General features: G+C 45.6%; 1 protein-coding gene across 1 annotated transcript in view; it reads right to left on the reverse strand.

Annotated features, from left to right (window-relative positions):
• The window catches only part of CDYL2 (chromodomain Y like 2), a 162254-nt gene that overhangs the window by 17128 nt on the left and 120289 nt on the right, over positions 1-24837 (reverse strand). Inside the window, exons 3-4 of the mRNA XM_036993858.2 lie at positions 9800-10017; positions 2326-2498 (exon numbers count right to left, since the gene is read on the reverse strand). Coding sequence (XP_036849753.1) covers positions 2326-2498; positions 9800-10017 — 391 coding nt within the window. The remainder of the gene's footprint in view (positions 1-2325; positions 2499-9799; positions 10018-24837) is intronic.

The raw sequence follows: 24837 nt of genomic DNA on the forward strand, positions 1-24837 counted from the left end.
CAGAGCCAAGTCAGCTGATACAGGGCCTGTGAGCCCCAGACGCACATGATACCCTCCACAGTCAGACTCAGGCTTAGCTAGAACCCGTGGCTGGAAGTAACAGTACTAACAGTGAAAATAATTCCTACACCTATTCTGAGAACTTCTCATGTGCCAGGAACACAAGTTTCACATGGGTTGTCTGATCACTCTTGGTCCCAGCAAGCCCCCTGCAGGCCATCACATCAGCTGTGGAGGGTTCAGGTGAGGGCAGCCTCTCAGGATGGGTCAGTCAGCTTCAGGGCCCGGACAGAGGCTTCTACTGAATGAATCATCCAAGCTCTCCCCACATCTGCTAGTTCACTCAGTGAACATCTGGAGCGAACACAGCGTCCCAGGTCGTGTGTGTGCATGTTTTCTTTAGGAAATGGTGAGGATGGGGTGGGAGCAGTGCTGGGGGTGCTGTGGCCATGGCAGGCCTGGATTCTGGGGCCAACGTGGCCCAGCCGATCGGGCGCATGTGCCAAGAGAACTGCAGGGGATGTCAGCAGCTTGTAATGTTCTGTGGCCACAGTATGTTTCAGCTGTGCCAGCTTTTGAACAAAGTTCTTTTGCAAGCCACCTCTCAGACTATGCCTGGAAAATCTGCAGGAGCAGAGACAGAATTGACGCCCCAGCTCACTTATGGAGAGCGCCCCCACTCACGATGCTCGTGTGGAAATCTGCAGAATACTCTGGGCAGCACTTCTCCACCAAGTTGTGTCCCAAACCTTGGGCTGCGTCTGCTGGAGGCTCCCCACGGAAGACTGGTGGTGATGAGCCAGCTGTGGCCATTCAAGACCCCAGGAGCACCCTTCTCCATGGAGCGGTATTGTCTGTCCCCCGTCCTTCCTTGAAACCCCTCACCCCCTGCCTTATCCTTTCTATCTCCTTCCTCTTAACCCTCTCTCCTTATAACTACCTTTTCTCTCCTGCATAAAAGATAAGGGTCTTTCTGCTCCTGAGCACCCAGTGCTCCCAGTGAAAGGTGCAGAGCCTCCTGGTGAGGACATGGCAGCAGCTCCCAGTACTGGCTGCACATGAGAACCACCAAGGGGACTTCAAAACCAACAGTGCGCAGGCCCCGCCCCACACTCATTAATTCAGAATCTTCTGGGACGCTGCCAAGCACCTGGGTTTGGGAAAAGCTCCCTGAGGACCCTCCCTGTCATCAGGGCCAAGAACGTGTGGCCTGGGGAACACCCCGTTCCTCTAAGGGAAACTCACCTTCCTGATGAGATGGCCGATGTCTGAATTTCACTGACCACATTTCTCCAGAAGTGAGCTAATGCATTCATCCCCTCAAGTTTGGAACTTCCTGAAATCCAGCTAATGTCGCCATTGAAATTTGTAAACCAGAGGAAAGCTACAGTCAAGGCTTTCCTCAGGCTGCAAAGCCAGGTGCCCTGTCTCTGATGGTCCCATGAATGGGGAATGAAGCTCACTGTGGACCTTGCGGACCCCTCACCCCAAGACAAGGCAGCTGCGGAAAGACAGCCGAGTCCAAGCAGAGAACACAGCACCGTGGATGTGGCCAGGGCTGTCTGCGCGCAGCAAGCCTGAGAGCGGCAGGAGCCCACAAATTCTGCACTGGGACTCCAGCCTGAGCACAGAGCAAGGTGTGCAGCAAGCACGTGGGCACTTCCCCGGGGGGCAGGTGAGTGACAGCCTTGCTGGAAATCACGTTCACTTACTCCCAGTAAACCTAGACACAATGGGGAAATAACTACCCTTCAGTGTCCCCAAAGTGACACTGATTGTTAGGATCAGGCGTCCCCCCAGGACCCCAGCTTTTGCCCCGATGGCAACAAGAAAAGGGGAAACACTCCCCGTCCCACTGGGTCTGCAAATGCACAGATGCCCAGGAAGCCTCCTCTGCCTCCTCCCCAGTGCTCGGCCATGTCAGCTCCCCAACTAGAAACACCCAGAAAATCAAATCTTTCACCCTTAGGCAGAGGGCAGGAATAGTGTGGATGACAAATACAGGAACATGTCCAAAGGCTAGGCTTCGCATAGGAAATAAAATCATTTTGATCGAAAGAATAAAGTGGGATCTAACCTAGAGAGCAAAGGCACACCTATTTTTGGCAGGAAAATACAAGATGCCCAGTTAAAATCTGGATGTTGGATAAATGACAAATAATGTTTTAGTATCAATATATCCCAAAGGCTACATGGGATATACTTACGCTAAGAAAAATTATTTTGCCGTTTGAAATTCAAATTAAACTGAGCAGTCAGTGTTCTTATGCGCTACATTTGGCAACCCTAGGCAAGCCCCAAAGTGTGGGAACAGGAAGAGCTCACCTGATGGCTTCTGCGATCCGGGTGCTTTCCTTTCGCCGGTCACTGGACAACCGGCCAATTAGGTAGGAGTAATCCAGGCCACTGCAGAACACGCTGCCCACTGCACTGAGGAGCAGCAGTTTGCTGTCATCCGTGGCCGCGTTGCAGAGCGCTCGCCGGACCTCCTTCATGATCTGTGGGCAGAGACGGATTTGTGGAGATGTTCACTGTCTGTCTATAAGCCAAAGGCGCTCAGCCCTCAAGCCTGAGGGCACAGGTCAGTAAATCTGCTCTGACTGTGCAGGGAGCCTGCCCTGAATACAAGCCACGTCCACGCTGAGCAAAGAAACATCAAAACCAGAGCTTGCCTGCAGTGTCCCTGAAGCAGGCACAGAGCACTAAAGAAGGTGGCAGTGGGGTCACCGGCTGCAGAGTTGGGAGCCTGGCTTGAAGTTGCTTAATCCCTGGAAAATCTCTGCAAATCTTCTTCCAGCATTTGCTTGTTCAGCCGTTTTCGAGATGTGGGAAAAAATCCCTGTGCACAGCCCAGGTAAGGTATGTTAACCTTCTCTAGAAAGCCTGCTTTAATTATATTCCTGCTCATTGTTAATTCAGCTATGACCCTCACACAGCTTATAGGTAACAGGTGGGAAATGGGCTTCAGATTCAGACCCATAAAATTTTCAAGGTGTTAAGCAAAATGGCTGTCAAACACAAATTCTATATCCAGCTCAACTATCATTCAAAAGCAAGGGTAGACATTAGGCATTTTCAGTAAAAGAATGCTTACCACTCTTAGACCCTCACTGAAAGGACAGAAAAAGGATGCACTTTAAGAAGAAGAAAGTATATTCAGAAAGAAAAACTGACATGCAAGGAACAGCCAGCAGAGAAACAGGTGAATGTATGGATAAGTCAATATAAGAAGTGACTATAAAAATCACCACACCAATATTGAGTAACAGAGGGTGGAGGTTTGCACTAGGTAGAGCTGCAGTCTAGGCAATAATAATGTGTAAGATGAGAGAAGAAATGACTAGAGAATGCCAAGCTCAGAGGTCTGGGGGTGTTGGAGAAGGGATGCTTACATTTAGGGTTTGCTATGTATACATAAAGTAAGGATAACTTCTGAAAAGTACGTGGATTACAATGAACGGGAGGGGAGATGGGATAAAATAAAAAAGCTCAATCACTCAATCTAACAGAAGTTAGGGAAGGAGAAACAAGTAAGTGCAGAAAGTGCATGGTAAGAGGAAACAACGCATGCACTTGTCTGGGTGGAGCTGAGAGTCCAACTGGAGAGACAGTAAGTGAATACGCTTCTAAAGGACCATTATCAGCTATTCAGTAGGCATGATCATAGGGTACAGTGGGGGAATATGATGAGGGCATGTTTTAATTTTACTTTTAAAAGAACCCTTCCCCAATTTATTAAACACTTAGAGGTGCCAGAGACTACAACAGGCAATTTTCACGTATTTTATTGCAAACAAAAGTCCTGTAAGGTAAGGGCATGGTATCCCGATCCCACAAGTGAAGAAAGGAAGACACAGAGAAGTGAAATAAATTGCCCAAGGTCACCACTAAGAGGCAGAACCGTGATATAAATCTCACTCCCAAACCCCTCCTCTTTCTACCATTCCATACTGTAGGATGACTTAAAGAAATGGGTGGATTGTAGTGGGAAAACATCAAGCTGAGTAGAGAATCTCCTGGCCTGTGCCCTGTGAGAAGGATGGGAGAAACGCTTTCCACTCTAACGGAAGATAAGCCACAGATACTCATTGTGAACACCAAAAAAGCTAACAGGCCACTACCTTGTGGGTCTTTTAATCCATCTGCCTCCAGAAATAGATACACTCTTACCTATATATGAACTCTGTTTCTCTGAGAGGCAAATAAAAGAACATCCTGCTGTAAAGACATGAGCTGCCATCCTACACGGGACTCAGAGGGGCCTCTCGACGTGAAGGCACACTTGTCAATCAGTAAAAACACAATTGAAAAAACAGCCACCTCCTTTGTGAATTAAACGGAAAGTGAGTTTGTGTTTTATTCATGCAACAAAAGTACAAAGTACATTTTTATATTAAAAAATGTGTTATCTAGTTTGTATGCCTTCCCTTCGCCTTTCTTGTGTTGATGATCCAACTTGGACTGATGGCTGAGGCCCCACCTTCTTGAATGACTCCGAATTTTATCATGTAACTGGTTTGTTTAAGACATTCTAAAATGATTACATTTTGGCCTTCTTAAACAGAATACATTGCACACATATAACTACCTCGCAGTGGTCACTTGCTAGCCTACAGCGGATCAGTCCCCCTGGAGGCTTCTGGGGAATCCATCTGTAACAAATGGTCCCAGGCTGCTATGCATTTTCAAGTTCTAAGTACGGTCCTGAGATTTACTGCCCTTGTTATGCACTTGCTGGCTGCCATGTGCTCCTGAAGTTAGTATCCAGAGAAAGCACACCACTCCTCCCCTGCTGCTTGTACCTTCTGATCCGCCACGGGATGGAACCAGATGACCAACGCATCACAAGTGGGGGTGAAGGGGGAGTAGAGCAGGGTCGCTCTCTCTGCTTCATCTGTACTTGCCAAAATCAGTCACCCGGGGCCCCCTGAAGTGCAAACACCTTCACAAAAGCTTTCTGAAATACCTAACGGCTCCTTCTCCCAACACCCCAGGTATTTTAAATCCCTGCCATGAGACTCCTGGCAAACTCCCTCACGGAGTGTGTGCATCCTTACTTTATCCTGCCTCTTACTTGATTTAAATCCCTGTGGTAGGCAGCCTCCAAGATGGCCCTCAGAAATCCCCTCCACTGCTGTTCACACCCTTGTGTAACCCCGACTGGACCTAGTGACTCACTTCAAACCATGAGGATATGGCAAAAGTAATGGATGGCCCTTTCAGGAGGAGATGGGGATTCAAAGACACAGCTTGCCCTGGATGGCTTCTCTTGCTCTCTTCTTTCTTGGAGCTCTCAGTCTGGGGGAAGCAAGCAGCCATGTGGTGAGTAGCCCTCTGGATAGGCTACTACATCCCCCATGGGGAGTAGCCACATGGCAAAGAACTGGTGTCTGGCCAGTGAGCACCTGGGACCTACCAACAGCCACTTGCATGAACTTGGAAGTGGCTTGTCCTCCACCGAGCCTTCGGTTGAGACTGCAGCCCCAGCTAACACCTGACTGCAGGCTGTGAGAGAGCCTGAGCCAGAGCATATAGCTAATAAGCCCTATACCAGGATTCCTGACCCACAGACACCATGAGATAATAAATGTTTATTGTTTTAAGATGCTTAGTTTACGGCAATTTGTTATGCAGTAATCAGACAACTAACATGATCCCCTAAGGGCTAAAAATAGTATTCTACTCATCTGCATAATCCTTCTAACACCTTGTTCAGAATCTTGCACATAATATAATTTTAATAAACATTTATTGAATCAAATGAGTGGCACACTGTTTACCTCTTCAAAAATGTTATAGTCTAAGGGGGAATCAGACATGTAAAAAATGACTACACAAATACATGCACACTAATAACCACTATAACTTCTGGAGGGAGGGAAAAAGTGTGAGACAGAGATGTGACGTGAGCAGGGAGCTGAGGGGAGACTTTTTCAGGCAGCAAGAGAGGCAGGTGTAAAGGTCCTGAGGCAGGTGTGAGCATGAATGAAAGCCAGAGTGACTGAGAACAGGAGAGAAAAATAATGTGTAAAGATGATGGAGCTGGAGAGGTCAGAGCACACCAGCCTCACAGCCATGTTAAGAGCTTTGATTCTTAACCACACTGGGCGTCATTGGAGTATCTGAGGGTGTGTGTGTGTGTAGGTGGTGATTTGCCCAGATTTGCATTCCCAGCACATCTCCCTGCCTGCCTTGTGGAGCATGGATTACAGGGCAGGAAAGTGAAAGCGGGCAGACTTGTTAGTGGGTGATCACAACAGCCCGGACACAATGGCCCAGCAGTGCGGCCTACAATGACCGTGGTGAAAATGGAAGGAAACATCAAAGGGCTCGTCGAGCATTAAGCTAATAGGCCTTGAGGACGCGGGTGTGGCGGGGAGGCTGGAGGTGTGGCTGTGTATCTGGTGTGTTCCGTGGCCATGGGCAGCGGTGGTGGTACCGACCACTGAGAATGGGGGCCCTGAAGAAAATCAGGAGTTGAGTGAGGGTTTCGCATCCTCTCCTAATGGGAAAGCAGATGAGATTTTAATCACCAAGACTTTGGGAAATCTATTTTGCTGGCTCTCTCCTAAAGGGGCATTTTCATTATTTTCCTGGTTCTTTCCTATATTCCAGATGGCAGAAATATTACAACGCACTTGCTTACCTCAGAACCTAGTTAAGGCACCCAGTGATGTACGAATTTTAGGCCATGAGGCCAGTCCGACCAATGTCACATAGACAACTAGAAAAAGAAATTAAGACGTGCAGGTGGCCCCCTCCCAGTTCCTCCGTGAATGAGCCAGGTTGGCTCTGCTGGTGGCCATTGAATCTCCTCTGTTTCCTCTTAACAATGATAGGAACCTTTATGGAGCACCTCCTATGTGCCAGCTACTCTGTGAGCCTCTTTGCAGACCTTATCTCTAATCCCATAAGCAAAATATTGTATAAATCCTGCAAATGAGGGAGCTCAGAGAGGCAAAGGAACTCCCCAAGGTGACAGAAATGGCAAGTAGGTGGAGGCAAGATTAGAACCCAGGTCTGCTAGGCTCCAAAATCTGTATTCCTCCACTACCACCACCTCTTCATTTCCCCAGGATCCTCTGGGGCTACGTTACCCAGGTGGCTGGCTTATCCATATAGTCAATCCACTTGGGGGGGTTGAAACAGCCAAAAACATTGTATCAATTTTTTTTTCCATTTTCTTCCTGTTCTGTTAGACCCCAATTAGGAAAGGAACCCCTAATTAACCAAGGCCACATCTCGGGAGGTGAGACTTAAATCAGTTGGATGCAACATGATGGGTAGGCAATAGTTAACTAACATACACAGTGGCTCCAAAGAGACAGAATGAGCCGGAGGATTTCACATTATTCAATTTATTGGAGGAAAATGCTGTGCCTTTTTAAGGTGTGCTTTTAAAAAGTAGTGAAGTAGAAAAAATCCAAAAAGAATTGGTATCATGCAGATGTTTCATGATGAGCTTAAAATAACAAGGTTTCCAGGTATAGAAATGTGTGAAAAGCAGCGTTCAGAGTAAACCCCAGGCACTGGCCTTCTCAGAATCTGACCCAGAGGTCTACACAGCAGAGAACCCCAAGGTGGTTCCTGAAGGTGAAAGAGGAGAGATCCCAGAACACCACGCTGAGACAGGGGGCAACAGGCAGACCTCACACACTGCCAAGGCTTTACGGCATCTCTTCCCTTACCGGGTGGCAACCACTCCTGACTGTCACACCCACAGTCCCATAAAAGAACCATAGTCTATATAAACCATACAGATAAGACATGTGATTGCAAGTTCAAGGACACAGCACTTCCCACCACACCTGACTTCCTGGGCTTCCCTGGGTGCCCTGTATACACTGGGCATCCCAGTCTGGGTGGGTAGCTACTCCTTGACTGTATCCACTGAAGACACAGCCCTGTGGTTAACCCTCCATGTCTCCACTGCTACACGTGGAAGTCATGGTGCAGGATATTTCAGGGACAGGATCAAGGGGCCTTCAAGTTAACTGTTTCCAATGGGCCAGGCACTGGACACGGTGCAGGAGACGACATGGTGGGCAGAGGGGCAAGGCCCCTGCCCTCCTGAAGCTCACATCTGCTGTGGGAGCCTAGGCCTGCTAAATTCTCTAAATCTACGTTTTTCCTTCTGTAAGACATGGATCCTAATAATCCTACATCAGAGGGGCACTGGTGGGTGAAACGGGGTAAGAGCAGATACAAGCATGAACAGCACTCCTAGCAGGCACTGCTGTTGCCGTCGTCATTTCCCCCTCTACTGCCCTGTCCCATTTGGTCCAGTTGGAGAGGGCTGCTTGGCTGAGCGTTTCCCACATGTGCACATCAACAATCTCTTAAAAAGAAAGATAATCTCATTGCTCCCACTAAGAACCCCGTATTTTGAATGGTGCTGTCTACCTGACTGCATTAAGTACTCATTGCTTCCCTTTCTGCTCACTTATCACTTAAAAAGTAATGAAAAAAAACCAGATAAATCAGATGTCCTCAAAAATTTTTTAATTGTATGTCAAAGGACACCATCAAGAAAGTAACAAGACAGCTTATAGAATGAAAGAAGTATTTTCAAATCAAATATCTGATGACGGTCTAGGATCCAAAATATAAAAGGAACTCTTAAAACTCAACAATTAAAAAAAGACAATTCTAATAATAGGTAAAGGACTAAATGGATGTTTCTCCAAAGAAAATAGACAAATGACCAATAAACACACGAAAGGATGCCCAACATTAGTCATCACAAAAATGCAAATCAAAACCACAATGATATTACCTTGTACCCACTCAGGTGGCCACAGTAAAAAAAGATAGACAATAATAAGTGTTGTCAAGGATGCAGAGAAATTCGAACATTCATATACTACTAGTGGGAATGTAAAATTGTACAGCCACTGTGGAACACAGTCTGACAGGTCCTCAAAAAGCTAAATATAGAGCCACCATATGACTCAGCAATTACACAATTAGGAATACATCTAAGAAACCTGAAAACATATGTTCACACAAAAATTTGTGCCCAAATGTTCACAGCAATATTTCTCATAATACAGTGGTCAGAAGTGGAACCAACCCAATTGTGCATCAACTGAAGAACTGATAGACTAAACGCGGCACTTCCAGGCAATGAGAAGGAGCGGAGCCCTGACACACACTAAACGTGGATAAACCCTGAGACCATTATGCTCAGTGAGAAAAGCTAGTCCCAGAAGACTACATGTTGTATGATTCCCTTTATATAAAAAGTCCAGAATAGGAAAATCTATAGGGACAGAAAGTAAATTAGTGGGGACTTGGGGAGACAGAATGGGAGTGAGCGCTAAAGGCACAGGGTTTCCTTTGGGGTGATGGGAATGTTCTGGAATTAGATAGTGATGGTAGTTGCACAACCTTGGGAATATACTAAAAACCACTGAATCGTACACTTAAAAAAGTATGTGAATGATATTTCAATTTTTGAAAGAATGTGAGCTGAGTGAATATAATTCCATCTAAAGCAAAGAGACTTGACATATGGATTACAATGCAGTTTCCTGACCAATTCTGTGACTGTGATCAATTTACTGAATCCCTCCATTTACCCAGATCTTCATCTGTAAAATGGGATAACATTGGTACCTGGTCACAAGATCAGGTGGAGGATGTATGTAAAGTGACCAGCAAACTGCGTCCCGCAGCCAAGTCTGTGTGCATGGTGGCTCTTCTCATGAGCTCCCCAATGGAACAGGGAGCCAGCACTCCATTCTGCACGACAGGCCTTGCCCGGCCCGGCCCTCCCCTCTGGTCCTATCCCTCTCACCTCAGGGGTCAGTGCGTTGTTGTCCGAGGTCTGACTGGACAGCAGGATATGCGTGAACCCTTCTTCCTTCCGGACGACAATGTCCCGAAACCTACAGTTGCTTTCATTCTGGCGGACGCTGTACCTGAGCCTCTTGTCAAAGACATAGTCCTTCTCTGCTTCCAGCTTCCTCTTCACAGGGTTGTGCAGGTTTAATCCCCCGTTGGTCAAAGCAGAGCCTTCCAAAATCAGATACACCAAGTCAGAAAGTGACATGGGAATAATCGTGTAAGAGAGTGATCAGAAAATATTCCAATTCTTATTCAAAGGGTTAGACGCGGCTGGGACCCCCACGCACCCTCTGTTCTGAGGTGGCGAAGGGCCCGGGCCTTCACTGCTACAACTCCAAGTCTGGAAGAGGACAGGGAGGGTTCTCTGTGAAGGGTCCCGTGTGATCCTTCATTCCCCTCTGTGGGCTCTCAGCTTCTGCCCAGATAGCTTCAGCAACAGGGGACCCACTGCTTTGAAAACTGATGGCCACAAAACAAACCAAAAACCTGCAGCTTTATTCATAATCACCAAAAATTAAAGCAACCAATGTGTCCTTTACGAAACGAATGGAGAAACAAACTGTGATACACCCATACCATGGAATATTATGCAGCAATAAAAAGAAATTAGTTATCAAGTCACAAAAAATACATAAATAGATCTTAAGTGCATATTGCTAAGTACAAGTAGCCAGTCTGAAAAGGCTACACATTGCATGATTCCAACTCTACGACATTCTAGAAAAGGTAAAAGTACAGAAACAGTAAAAAGACCATTGGCTGCCCGGAATTTAGGCAAAAAAAAAGAGGAGAGTGGAACAGGTGAAGCATAGGGGGTTTTTAGGGCCATGAACTGTTTTGTATGTTACTAAATGGTGAATATGAGACATTGAGCATTTGCTGAAACCCAAAGAACTTCTCAGTACAGTGAACCTTGAAGTATGCAGATTCAAAAAATAATTTAAGAGACTGGGGGAAATCCAAGGATGGAATGCAGAGTTTGATAAAAGAATGTAACGATATTACAATGTATGAAACAATCTCACTGAAGGGGTGGGGAAAGGTGCTGACCTAAGTAACTTTAGGAACAAGCAGGGTCTATATGACTAGAGCAAGGTAACCTGCGCGGAAGCACAGTATTCCAGCTGATTAAGTTGACTCCCACGGACATAGGTGGAGTTAAGAATTCTGGTGCCACAATATACATATACTGGAATCGAACAATCTAAGTGAATGGACAGCAGGTGGTAGGAGCAAGATTTCTCACTGTTCACAGACAAGGAAGGGAAGGGGACCAGGATGATCCACACAGTAATGGACTAGAGTTGGAGACGTCAGTATGAACTCACGTTTGGCGTAATGCAGATACAGGCAGTTACATACAGAAATACTTATAAGTAAGTGTGTATACACAGGCTAGTATATACATGTGTATTTCCTTGCTCTGTCAGCTGAGAGGGCCCAGAATCAATGACATCCCCACAGCAGCGAGCACACCCAGGGCCCAGATCTTGGTTTCTCATACCATTCTCAATAAAAGGCACCAGGACAACCTGGGAAATCGGACGATTCTATGACTGCAGCAGGAAACACGTAAAATAAGCTTTTAGTGGCTGAAAGGAAGTACGAAGAAAAATAAGTAAATAACCTTCACAGTGATCAGGGTATGTCAAAAGGACACAGGAGCCAGCTGGAAGAGCTCCCAATGGCCAAAGATGGGACAATTTGAACAACAAAATGAAGTGGTATTGCATTGTAACTGAAAGTATAAAAAAAAATCCATGCGTCCACACTGATACAAATAAATGACTGGATGAATGCATAAACGGAAGAGAAGAGACACATCTCCCATGCAGAAGAATCCCAAATAGCGTATGCAGGTTCTCTGCCCTCAAGGAGCGGGAGCATAACCCTTCACCCCAAGGTAAGGGGTACACATACTGACTTCCTTCCAAACTGTACATGGGGATAGGGGGTGGGGGAGTAACCTGACAGTGGAGAAAGCTGACTGGGGCGTACGGAGAAGGCAAAGCCCCCTCAGCCAGGTAATCCAAGCCCACACCAACAGTGAGAAGTCACAGTGACGGCCTGAGCCCCTGATAGGTTGTGATGACAGGGGCCATGCACTCTGGGATCTTCCCCGGCGAAACCTACAACCCCAATCTAATCATGAATCAAACAGATCCCAATCGAGGCACATTGTACAAAATGCCTAATCAGTACACTTCAAAACTGCGAAGGTCCCCAAATGCCAGGAAAATCTGAGAAACTGTCACAGCCCAGAGGAGCATAAGGACACGTGATCATTAAATGCAACATGGAATCCTGGGAGGGTTCTGGAACAGGTATCAAGTAAAAACTAAGGAAACCTGAATAAAGTATGGACTTCAGTTAATCATAATGTTTCGATATTGGTTCACAACTCTAACGAATGTACTGCACTAACGTGACATCAGTAACAGGAGAATCGGAATATGGAATATATAGGAACTCTCCGTAATATCTTCCCAATTTTTCTATAAATCTAAAACTGTTGAAAAAGTAAAGTTTAGTTTAAGCAATACATTTTAAAATTAAGTTAATTTTAAAAAACCCACTGATACATAAAATGCTTCCCAGGCAGTTCTGACATCTTTGAGAACCCTGACCAGCGTTCTTACACTTGAACATATGTCACAATCACCTGGAGATCAGCCTGCTGGGCCCTCCCTGTGCATCTGCCCTGGCTCCAGCAACCAGGCTTTGAGAACCAGGGTCCAGACAATCCAGGGATTCACCCATCACCGGGCGGCCCCTGGGGCCAAGGCCTGGGCAGTCTTCCCAAGCCCTACGCTCAAACACTGATGAAGGTCTGAGGATCTTGTTGAGTGCCACTGCTTCTGCTGAGGGTTGGAGGGTGCTGGCTGTGCAGGATGGAGCTGCATCTCAAGGACGAGGTCCCTAAGCCACAGTGATGAGGGAGGACTTACTCCGTGCTAAGTTGGAACACCGCCCTGCCCTTTTTGGCAGGGATGGGAAAGAAGTCACTATGGAGACTGAAATGCTGGGACCCAACCAGAAGCCAGGTGCTTGAGGCCAGACTTGACCCCCACCATTAGGAAAATGACTGTGTGGGCAGAGTGGACACGCCCATTTGCCGATCCTCAGATAGCAGGTTCTGAGGATCAAATGAGATAATAGAGTCAAAGGACACAGATAGAGGAAGCAATGAATAAAAGGGGGCTCTCACTTGCTTTATAATCATTCTGGTCTGGCTCACCACGAAAGCATTCCCATAATATCTTCTGTGTGAATCCTGTCTACCCTGAAAAATATTGTAAGCCTGGAGAGCAGGGCCACTGGCACACAAAATGCAGCCCCGTGGGATACCTGGGAGCGGAGAAATCCACAGGAGTTGTTCCTTGGCCTCTGGAGCCCTGGGTCTGCTACTGGACGGACTCAAGTCCTTAATTAGCACTGGGGGTCTTGGAATCTCAAGAGCAGAGCTAAAGGCAGGGACCAGGAAAGGCTGTGCTGGATGCCCCCGTCCTGCATGGCGGGTCCCCACCCAGGTAAGCACCCAGGTTGGATATGGCACAGAAGCAGCAGGGCCTCTGTCATCCTACAACTTCCCTGAAGCCGCCTTATTCTGTACTTTTCCATTACTCAAAGCAAGCAGGCTTTGTCAAACACCACGATGCAGGGAAAATGAGTCAATGAACTCCGGGAAGGAAATGCAAGCATTTAATTAAAAGACTTGTTTAAAAATAAAGGGAGCTGTTTCTTCAGGGTTAACCTCAAAACCTTCAGCTCCTCAGAAGGGCTTCCTAATTGGGCCTGGCAGGTTTCTGCAGCCACCCCGGGCAGATCCGTGCCATGGTCCTGCGGGCAGAAAGCAGGGCGCTCGGGGAGCGACTCTCCGCAGACACCGGTTCTCACCTGGTGGGAGTCATTAGCTCAGGACTCGCATACAAGTCAATGCTCTCTGGGGCTGCAGAAAACTGGACTAAAATCCTCCTGCCCCCAACCAAGTCAAGGTGCTCGTTTACAGTGACCTTAAGGAGGAGAACATGAGGGGTACCTTTGTGAGCATCTCCAAATGTTATCTCCACATTTTTCAAAAGTCCTATGAAACTGCCGTTCCATTTTGCAGATAAGGACAATTAACTTGCTAGAAGCCACAGGAGTTTTAAATAGGAGAGCAACCAGGATTAGAGCCAGCTGTGTCTCATTTCATCCATTCATTCAAGATCTTATTATTGATCACCCTCTATGGGCCAGCTATCACACTAGATAATGGAGATCTACAAAAATCAGAGAAATAAGGTCCCTGCCCTCACAGAGCTTGCTCTGGGAAAGGGAGATGGAAAGTAAATGAGTAAACTGATACCTGAAATAATTACAGACGGGAAAACATGGTGACGTGATCAAGAATAACGGTGGAGGGGTCTCCGTGAATTCAAAGGCCATGGGGCACAGGGTAAGGCAGGCCCCAAAGGCACCATCTGACCAGATGAACCATAAACTGTCTTGGGCACTTGCTTATTCTCTAGCAGGACACTGGGTTGGGGTTCCGGATGATGACTTGCAAGATGTACCATCTCTGGGCCACGGAAGGAAGGAGGGCCTCCTTGAAGGCCTGAATTCACATCACCTGTGGCTGCATCACATTGTTTCTGAACATAAATGGCTAAAACGGACCCCCCAGGGGATAAAACTCACCCCACACAGCCCCTGAGACTGTGCCCTCACACCAAGCAGTCCTCGGGCCTCTCCCCTTTTGCAGCATCAGGCTCCTGAGAGACAGTGGGAGGCTGACAGGGAAGACACCATGGGAAATAGAACCCACCACAAGCATGGAAGTTGAGGGTTTTGCAGCCAGAGCATGGAAATTCCATCCCTGTATTTATTAATTGGGAAAAGCTAGGAAGCCATGAGCTCTTGAGCATTAGTCTCCTTGATTATAAGATGGGGTTAATAGTACCTGCTTTTCAGGGTTGTTTTGAGCTAGTTTAATTAAAGAACTGATACAGGACTAGCAAGTGCCTGGCTCATGCTAGGGACTTCACAAATGTCAACCGAAGGACACCAGGTCTTTCCAAACAAGAGGAAGGAACTGCTGAGTCCTCACAGCCATGCCGGTCCTACTCCCAGCCGACACCCTCCCCGAGCCCAAGGCATGGACCCACGTGGCGAAATGGGCGTTCCAGACACAGAGGGGACGGACTGGACTACCCTGCTGAGCCCGGCAGTTAGGGTGAACACCGTGCCAAGACCACAAAGCTCAAGACCCCCACTCCCTCTCCTGGGCTGCAAGCCCGCGCAGCTCACTCACCTGTTCTGCGCCCCCACTTCCTGCGTGTGAAATGACAGAAACCATTCCCACCTCACAGGATTGTTATGAAATAAAGGAAATGATGCGTGTTGCATTTCTGGGACACAGGAAACCCTCATCATGCTAGTGTCCTTTCTTCTGTTCCCTTCAAGCCTTCTCACATTCCTTCCTTCGGAGTACACAGGAGTATTTGCCATTAAAAAGGCTCCCTAAAATCACACTGGGACACATTCCCTCTGCTCCAGACATGCAGAAGTGGCAGACAAATACTGGGCTCACAAACAAGACACCCACCTCTGTGTTTGGAGGCAGAACATCCACACAAAGCAGTAAGTTGGAGCTGGGAGTGGCGGGCAGGAAGTAGACTCCTGGGCGGCAGAAACCAAGTATCCCCTTCAAAGTGGGAGAGGGGACCCAGGCCCGCAGCCCGACACCAGGGGATGGCATGAGGCCCCTCCACAAAAGCAGAGTGACAATAGCAAGGCCATGTGGGGCCCACAGCTAAGGCTTTCTTGGAAGCTCTGGGCCAGGCGGAGCCAAACACGAATTATTAGGGTTGAAAATGGTAGGAGAGAAAGCAAAGAAAAACAACAAAAACTTCCCTCGTGAAATGAGCCTGTGTACCCAAATTCCAAAGCAGGAGGGTATCTAATGCTTAGGGACAGAGCCAACAAAATCAACACTCATGACGTAAATTACTCCAAATGAAATACAGTGAATACCATGAAACAATCTGACCAGTACTTTAAAATAGGGATGTTTAGAATGCGCAAAGTGATAGATGCAAGGAAAACATTCATTTAAAAATAAATGATAAATTCTCAAAAGCAGGCAGAAAGGAAACAAGGATGGGAGTAAGGTAAAGAACTAATTAAAGAGCAAATGAAGAATAGGGAAAAATATTTGTATATCACAGGTAAGAGACTAAGGTCCCCAAATTGCACAAAAAATATTTAAACACTGAGGACAAGAAGACCAAAATCCTTCAGGAAAAAAATTGGACAAAAAGTATAGACGATATCCACAAATTTACATAAAAATGGCCCGTAAACATAAGAAAAGATTTCAACTTCTTTCAATGATTCAAATTAATAGTCATAATAAAAGAAAAATTATACTGAGATACCATTTCTCATCCATCAGTTGGCAAAAGTTCAATATCTTGACACTACAGATGTGGGAGAGGATGTGGGAAGTCTGGCATTCTTTTAATTGTGGATGGAATGCAAAATGGTACGACTGCTATGGAAGGGAATTTGGCAATATGTAACAAAACTGTTGCTGCACTTACTCTCAACCTAGCCACCCCACTTGGAGAAATGTAATGTGAAAACATACCTCTAACTACAAAAATATATATGCATACAGATTATTCCTTACAGCATTATTTACAATTGCAAAATATCAGAAACTACCTAAATATTCAAGCATAGATCGGGAAGATAAATTGTGGTGCATCCACATGATGGAATACTATGCAGCTATAAACAGAATAATAACCATCTCTATTACGTAATATGGAGTGATTTCTAAAATACATCTTCAAATGAAGAGAGGCAAGTGCAAAAGGATTTTACTTTTAGTGTAAGAGAGAAAGGAAATAGATTTGCTTATTTTTGAAAAAAGAAACACAGGAAGAATAAACCAGAACACAATAAAGTTGTTTACTCACAAATGGCTGGCAAGGAAAATAGAAAGGATGGGGAAGGGGTGACCCCTCTTTGAGTGGGTCTTTTTGTTTTAAAAAGCATATAAAGAAAATAAAATCAACAAAGATGAGGAAAAATAAACTGAATGCAAATAAAAAGAAAGAAATCTAATATTATTTTAAGTTAATACTACAAACACACCAAAGGGAGAAGATAACATATATGAATAACTTTTGGATGCAATATTATGACTTAGATACCCTCAAACAAATCTTCTCAGGGTTTGCTTTTCATAGTGGTAAAAATGGAGCAATTCTAAAATTATCTTAGGAGCAATGTTGGGTTGAGCAAACAAGTAAATGTCATGGAGAGACAGGGTTTTCTCTGTAGAAGAAGGCACAAGCAAATACGGAATGAGAGAAAGTAAGGAAAAATTCAGTGGGACTAGAATGGGAGTGGATATAAAAAGTATATATATTTCCTAGCTGAAAGGGCTTAAAAGAAATAAAAATCTATAGCAGTGAGCACACTTAGGTCCCAGATGTTGGCTTCTAAATGCCAACCCCCACTAAAATAAACCAGGGCTCCTCAGAGAAATGGCTGCTTTCAGGGCTCATATAGGCAAGTTTAAAGTTGGGCTAGAAAATCCTATTGTACCTGAAAGTAAGAAAGAAATAAAAGAATAACTGAGCAGAACAGAAGAACAGATGAGGCAGCTTGAAAGGGCTCCCACTGGGACAATTTAAACATAAAAATAAATAAGGGGTTATAATCAATTATAAAACCATTGCACAAAATAATAATCTTCAAGTCTATATACTAATAGAGATGATGATAGGCAGATAAATAAGGAGAAGAAACAGCATATCAAGTATTTCACTGGAGATGAATAATTTGAATCTAATCTTGAGGAAACATAAGATAAACCCAAGCTGAGGAACACTTTGTAAAATAACTGGCTTGTATTTTTCTAAAACGTCAGTGCCATTAAATACAATGGAAGATCAAGGAATGCTTCCAGATCACAGGAAAATAGAGACATGACAACTAAAACATCATGGGATTCTGGACAGGATTCTATATTGGAGCAAAAAATTATCTAAAGGACATTTTTGGGATAATAGGGAAAATTGGAATGTGGACCAAAGATTAAAGTATTGTGTTGATGATAAATTTCTTGAATTTCATCACTGTTGCCGTGTTGAGTTAGAAAACTCACCATACTGAATATTAATGGTAAAGAGGAATGATTTATGCAATCTATATTCAAATCATTCAGAAAAAGAATAACTTGTATATAATTTATATAATAATTCACATATAATGTCTGAATGTGTATGTATGTGTGAGTCTACATATTTACATATATACATATACATGTACTTATGTATACTCATACACATATATACACACACACATAAGCACAGAGAGAGAGAGAGAAAGCCAACATGGTAAAATGTTAAAAAACTGATGAATCTGAATAGAGGTTCTTCATGTTTTTCTAAGTTTGAAATTATTTTAAAACAGAAAGTTAAATACATTTTTTTAAAAATACATCCTGCAAATAAGAATCAAATTAAAATTCCACACAAGAGATAACTCTAAGAAAGGAATATTTGGAGAGATAATAGCTGACTATTTTCTAGAATTTAAAAAAAAAGACAAGTTCTTAGTTTGAAAGAGTGCTCTGAGTATGAAGCAGGATAAAGAGACAAATGATAATGAACCTGCAGAATGGGTAGAGATCTTAAAATATAGCATGAAAAAAAGGTCACCTTTTTAAAAAGGAATGACAGACTGATAGCAACAGTAATAACAGGGGCCTGAAAACAATGAACTACTATATCAGCCAAGAACTTTTATACCCATCTAAAATGCTAAAATATTAATGGTAAAGAGGAATAATTTATGAAATCTATATTCAAATCATTCAGAAAAAGAATAACTTGTATATAATTTAAATAATTCATATATAATGTCTGAATGTGTACGTACATGTGAGTTTACATATTTACATACATACATATACATGTACTTATGTGTGTGTGTATATATGGCACAGTGATGGAATTTAAGGATTTAAAGGACCAAGTAAATGGGTCTTTTCAGATATTCCAATACTAAGAGCACTTATCCACCAACCTGAAAGCATTATAAAGAGAAACCTCAGCAAATCATACAGTTAATTCAGAAGACACAGGATAAAAGAAAAATAGCTGACTCAAAATTTTTTAAGTAAATATAATTACTGGCTGTAAAAATAATAAATATAATCTTCAGGGTTTAACAACACTGGGTTTACAAAACTAAAACAAGATGTCAAGTAAGTAAAGCCATGAATGATCCTCCTGGCTATATTCAACAGGAAGACATTATATTTGTTAGAAAAAATGTATAGTTTAGTATATATGCTAAAATGTAAGAATAAAATCTATAGCTAGCTTCCAAGTCAGCCCAAGGGGAGGGAACATATAAAATGTATCAATTAATGAAAAAGTGTGAAAAGGTCAGGAGATGGGGACAGGAAGGGAGCAGAGGAACAGAAGAACTGAATGCTAAAAAGAAAACAGCAGAAAAAAATCCAAATATATTAACAATCACATTAATACATGATCAGATTAAACTCATATATGAAGAGACAGAGATGATCAGATTGGGCAGAAGACTACAGGAATCCAGGTATAAGATTCCCTAAGGAGAGACTCTTAAAAGGAGAAAAAGGCATCTCAGCTAGAGGGGGAAGAAAACCTGTTCCATCAGTGGGAAAAGGCAGAAATGGCTCCAAAAGTATCAAGAAATGGTGCACAGCTGTCAATGCACAGCAAGAAAAGGTGTGTCAGGAAATGCACGACAGTTTGCAAGATATATAGAGAGAAATAGAAACCATTATCTGAAAGACAGGGGGAGCTGCCCTGGGACTGGGTAAGGGCAGAAGGTCAAGAGCTGGAGGAGGCCACAACGGACTGGACAGATAGGGGCAGACCACAGGATGCTGCCAACACGCAGCCTTGGTTTTCAGGAGATATGGCCACTCCAGGCAGGGCACTCCAGACACAGAGAGCAACAAGCTTCCTCTGGACAAAGAAGAAAGAAAGAAAAGAGTAGACATTCCCCAGAGAATGCTATTCCCAGCTGAGGGATGAGTTGTCCATGCTGGTTCCACACCTACACAGTCTTTCTTAGGAACTACGGCAGCTCTTTGATTACTGTGGGCATCTCCATCTGCCCCAGAAGAATCCAGAGCCTGAAGTTCTAGGATCAGTACAAGACCATCCTCAAGTCCTTTCTCTTGATTGACCACCGTAATACAATAATCATATTTTTTTTGCGTGCTTCCTATGTGATTTACATAGCTCACCTCATGCAATCCTAATAATAACCCTGTAAGACACTACTTTACCCTCATTTTACAGGGGAAAACAAGACAAAAGCCAAGGTCATGCCACTAGGAAGTGCCAGCACAGGGTTCAAACTCTAGCATCTTGACTTCAAACTTGATACTTGACCCAAACATCAAGACTGAAACTTAACACTGGTCTTGGGCCTCCTGTTGGTGTTGGCTCAATGGTGCTGGGTCTGTTTTTCTTCCTAAGAGCCCCATCTTTGCAGCAAAGAAAACTCAGGCACTACCCCTGGTACCAGAGTGACATGATGCTATTACCAAGCTGAGCGCACTTTGCTGTGAGATCATCATATATACACCTGCCTGGTGCCCCCACCAGACTATGAGCTCTTTGGGGACAAGCCTGAGAGTTATTCCCTTTTGTCTGAGGGACTGAGCACAGTGCCTGGAAGACAGCAACTCCTTAACAAAGTGTTCGTCAAGTGAATGAATGAGCAACAGACCAATGGAGGACACTGAAGGGAACAGCCTCTCCACCCCGGAGCCGACCTTGTGATTGACACCCCTGATGTTGGCGTGCATTCCATATTCCTTTCCCAATGAGTTGGTCGCACTTCCAAATCCTTGTATTAGTTACATGCATGACATCATGTGTTTTCCAAAATCAGGTTGATCTCACACCTAGATGACTCACATTTACATCACGCCTGGCCCTCAGGTCTCACAAAAACCAAGCAAGATCTCACCTCTCAACGACACCCAGGAGAGAACACGGCCTGAGTGCTGTCAACCTTCTTTCCCTTGTGAAGAAAATAGTAACACCTTGTGTGGTCTGAGCCATCAAATCACAGAAGGAAGATGCCTGGAGACCAGTCGTTCTCTGTGCTGGAGGGCCCTTCCTCTCCCGCCCACCTGGGAAAGATCTCCCCAGATTCCTCGATGCAGCTCTTCCTGCTTAGGGAGTCTTCTGCCTGTGGCTCTCTGCACAGCCTTTTTTTTTTTTTTACAGCCTTAAACACACCTTCCTCCACCCATTTAGCAGGTAATTAGTGAGTGTCTCTGACACACCTGGCACCTGGGACACACCTATGGACAGAGATATGGATCCTGCACTTGAAAGCTCTTGTCTTGCCCCAGTGCTGCCCAACAGAACACCCTGTAGTGCTGGAAATGCTCAATATCTGCACCACCCAATACAGCAACCAATAGCTGCACAGGACTATGGAAATCCTAAATTTTTGCTCAGTTTTAATTAGTTGATATCTGACTTTAGCCACACATGACTGGTAGCTACCGCATCAGACTGTGAGGGTAATCACACTGCAGGACATTGTCTTGCATGCCTGACATACCTTCTCTCGTACCCTCAAATATATTTGTAAAGGCAGGGGCCACCCTGTTAGTCATTCCTGTATCTTTGCAACCAGTGCAGCCCAGCACGCAGAAGTGGCCCCGTCACTGCTGAATAAATGAATGGGCGGATAAATGAGTATGTGCTAGACACATAGTGAGGACCTAGAGATGCTTCTATCTCCTGACCAAAGACAGAGTGAGAGGGGGAAGAGGGATAAGAATCGGCTGCCAGCCCCACAAACGATGCAAGTGCCAGGCACTGCCCTTCCTGTCCATCTCCCCAGCACCCCAGGCACGTACTGTCCTGGCGAGCCAACAGGTTTCACAGGGCAATGGGAGGGCTGGCACCACCCGAAGGGCAGTCCACACTGGAGCACCTTCAGCTGCAAACTGTGGCAGAGGGGGCGGGCGCAGGGAAGGCTTAAAATAAGCAGAAGAGAAGACTCACACGTCCCACGGCTGAGCAAACCGATCACTTCGTTGACTACAGGGTAAGGGTTTTCCAGCTGCAGTTCTCAGAAGAGAAAGTGATAGTTCTTGTGTATAAGAACCGTTTCTTGGTCTGTGGTTGACTCACCAAAGATCCCTAAAGTGTTGGGGGCCATTCTGAGGGTGCACTGGGGTGAAGCCAGGGGTGCAGAATTTAGTCAGACCCTTGTGTGTCTCTGCACTAGAACGAACCCCGAGCTGTTGTCAGACTCTGCGGCTGGAGACAGCAGCTTCCTTCAGAAGGAGCTGGTGGTCAGATCTCTAGAGGTGGGGACACAGGGACTGAAACTGACCCATGACACCTAGTGGTGTCAGGAGAGTTCAGTGTCCGACCTGAACCAATACTTGTGCTGTTACTTCACAGCTGGTCACTGTCCAGCCCTCAACCGTCACCAGATACAGAATCCCCTATCTCAGGGCTGCTGAATTCAACAGCAGTGTTCAGATTTACAGGTCGATTTTTTTTTAATCTTACTTAGCCATGTTAGCCATCACCTGGCATGTTACAATTACGCCCTCCTCGTAAAAATCCACACATTACAGACCTCAAGGAAGTTTAGGTTCCAAGGTCAGTTAGAGTTGCTGGGAGGGATGATCACACATCTCATGACGTTTACCGTCAGATGTCTAAATGTTTCAAACAGCATGAATCCAAAACGCAAAATAACATGAGCAAAAGGAACTTTTCCCACCAGTCAGATCATGTCTCCTGTCCTAAAACCCCCCAAGACCACACTGTCCCTCAAAGCATGATTAGCCCAGGATCCTGGAGGTGGAGATATTTCCGAGGGTCTTCAAAGTATAAAGTGACACCATTTAAAATTCATTTTCTCATCGTTGCTTGCACAGCTCTGCTCACAGACTCTATCTTCTGGCCTCATCCTGTTTCAGACCTGAGTGCCTACTCCTGCCCCTTAAACACACTGATTTCCAGGACTATTTGAGGGTCTCTGAAACTCTGCACTTTGCTGCTTCTGGGCCATTGCTTCAGCTGTCCCCGTGGCCCGAATGCTGCTTCTGTCCACCTTCGCGCATCAAATCCTCAGCACCACCTGAAATGCGTCTCTTCCAGACAGCTTCTTCCTCCCCAGGTGCCCAGGAACAGCCCACCCCTGGGGTCCCCATGGACCTTCCTTCCAGAGATCTCAGCATGCTCGCCTCTGCAGCTGGTCATTCGGGACCATCTGATCCCTTAATTAACTTAATTAGCTTCGAGTTCTTAGGAAGACAAGGCTAGTCATCTCTGTATCACCAGTTTCCAGCATACAGTGGGTGCAAAGTAAACACCTCCTTAACTGAATTGTAGAAAAAAAAAAAAGGGCACCAAAAGGCTAAGATAAAAAGCATTTTCAAATATTATGTCGCTCTCCTTGGAGCTCCCAGATAACCCCATCCCTCCAAAGCCATTAAGAATACAGGTCTGAAGCCAGACCAACTGGATCTGAACCCTGAAGCAGTCACTTACCAACTGGTAAACCACAGGCAGCTACTCCACCTCCTCATATCTCAGGTTTCCTACCTGTAAAATGGGGAGAAAAACAGACCCTTCCTCCTGGATCCGCAGAGCTAATCGGGTGCTTTGGCCAGGGGATGGCTCAGCAGGGCTCAATAAATTCAGGTGGGCTATTTTTGGCATGGTTTGGACATTGTTGATTTATTTGTCTTTTCCCTACTTATTTCTCCCCTAAACCGTAGCAGTCTTGTCCTATTCATCATTATATTCCCAGAAGGAGGCGGAGTGACACAGTCGAAGTACACAGTGCCCGGTGTATAGCAGTCACTACATGTTTGATGAAGAAAGGATACATGGGGTTTATTGGTAATGTTTGAGGCCAATGTTAAATATTTGCCACAAATCCTTTTAATAAAACACAGCCTATACTGTCCAGAACATTCTCCTCTTTGCCTGGCCAAGCTCCAGGCATCCTTCAGACTCACATCAGATGCCGCTTCCACGTGAAGCCCTTCCTATCACGTCCTAACGCAGGGGGCTCCTCGCGTGCGTAGGGCACCCCCCCCTCCCATCGAGGTGCGCTGTGATGCTCGGCCGCGGCTTGGGCTGGTCCTCAGGAGTGTGGGCTGGGCGAGGACAGTCACTGCCCCTGAGGCCAGAGCCTCAGGGGGCAATCCTGTGCCTGGCTCACTCCGGGGCACAGCCCACCTGTGGCCAGGTATTTCTCTTTCACCACCAAGCAAACGTGAGGAGGTGCTGGCAGGGAAGCCAGGCCAGCAATGGGGCGTTTTAGTCACACTCCAGTAAGTCAGCATGCATTCAGCCCCCACCAGGGCAGAGAAGTAGGAGAGGGTCAAGTAAGAGGCTGAAGTGGAAAGACCACCAGACCTCTACATTACAGAAGAAAGAACCATCTCAGAGACGTTCAACCCAGTGTCCCTGTCACCAAGGCGGGGCGGCAGAAGACTTGAGGCTCTTCATTGAGGACCAAGTGACAGGGTCAGTCAGCCTGCCACCTGGAAGCAGGGCCTCTTGAATCTGCCTTAGTGGTTTACATAAACAGATTGAAAATTATTTTCCTGGTGTTGATAATGCAGGAGGGCAGAGGGCAACAGGTTAAGAAAGAGAGGCTCTGAGTAAAGCAGGAGACTCCACAAGCAGGGGGCTCTAAGGGCAGGAGAGAAGTGAGCATTCACTGGGCACTGTGAGCCACGACCCTCCATGTGACCCCACGTGGGAAGTACTGTGATTCCCACAGTCCAGAGCTGCAAACCAGGGCTCCGAACCTGGGAAAGGCATGCCTACCGTCACCGAGTCAGCGAGGGTTCCTACCTGGACTCGCAGGCACCCTGTCCCCAAAGCCCATGCCTGCTCTTCCCAGTTCTCCCGCACCATGCCGCCTCCGAAG

Source organism: Manis javanica, chromosome 17 (genome assembly GCF_040802235.1).
Source record: "Manis javanica isolate MJ-LG chromosome 17, MJ_LKY, whole genome shotgun sequence".
Lineage (NCBI taxonomy): Eukaryota > Metazoa > Chordata > Mammalia > Pholidota > Manidae > Manis > Manis javanica.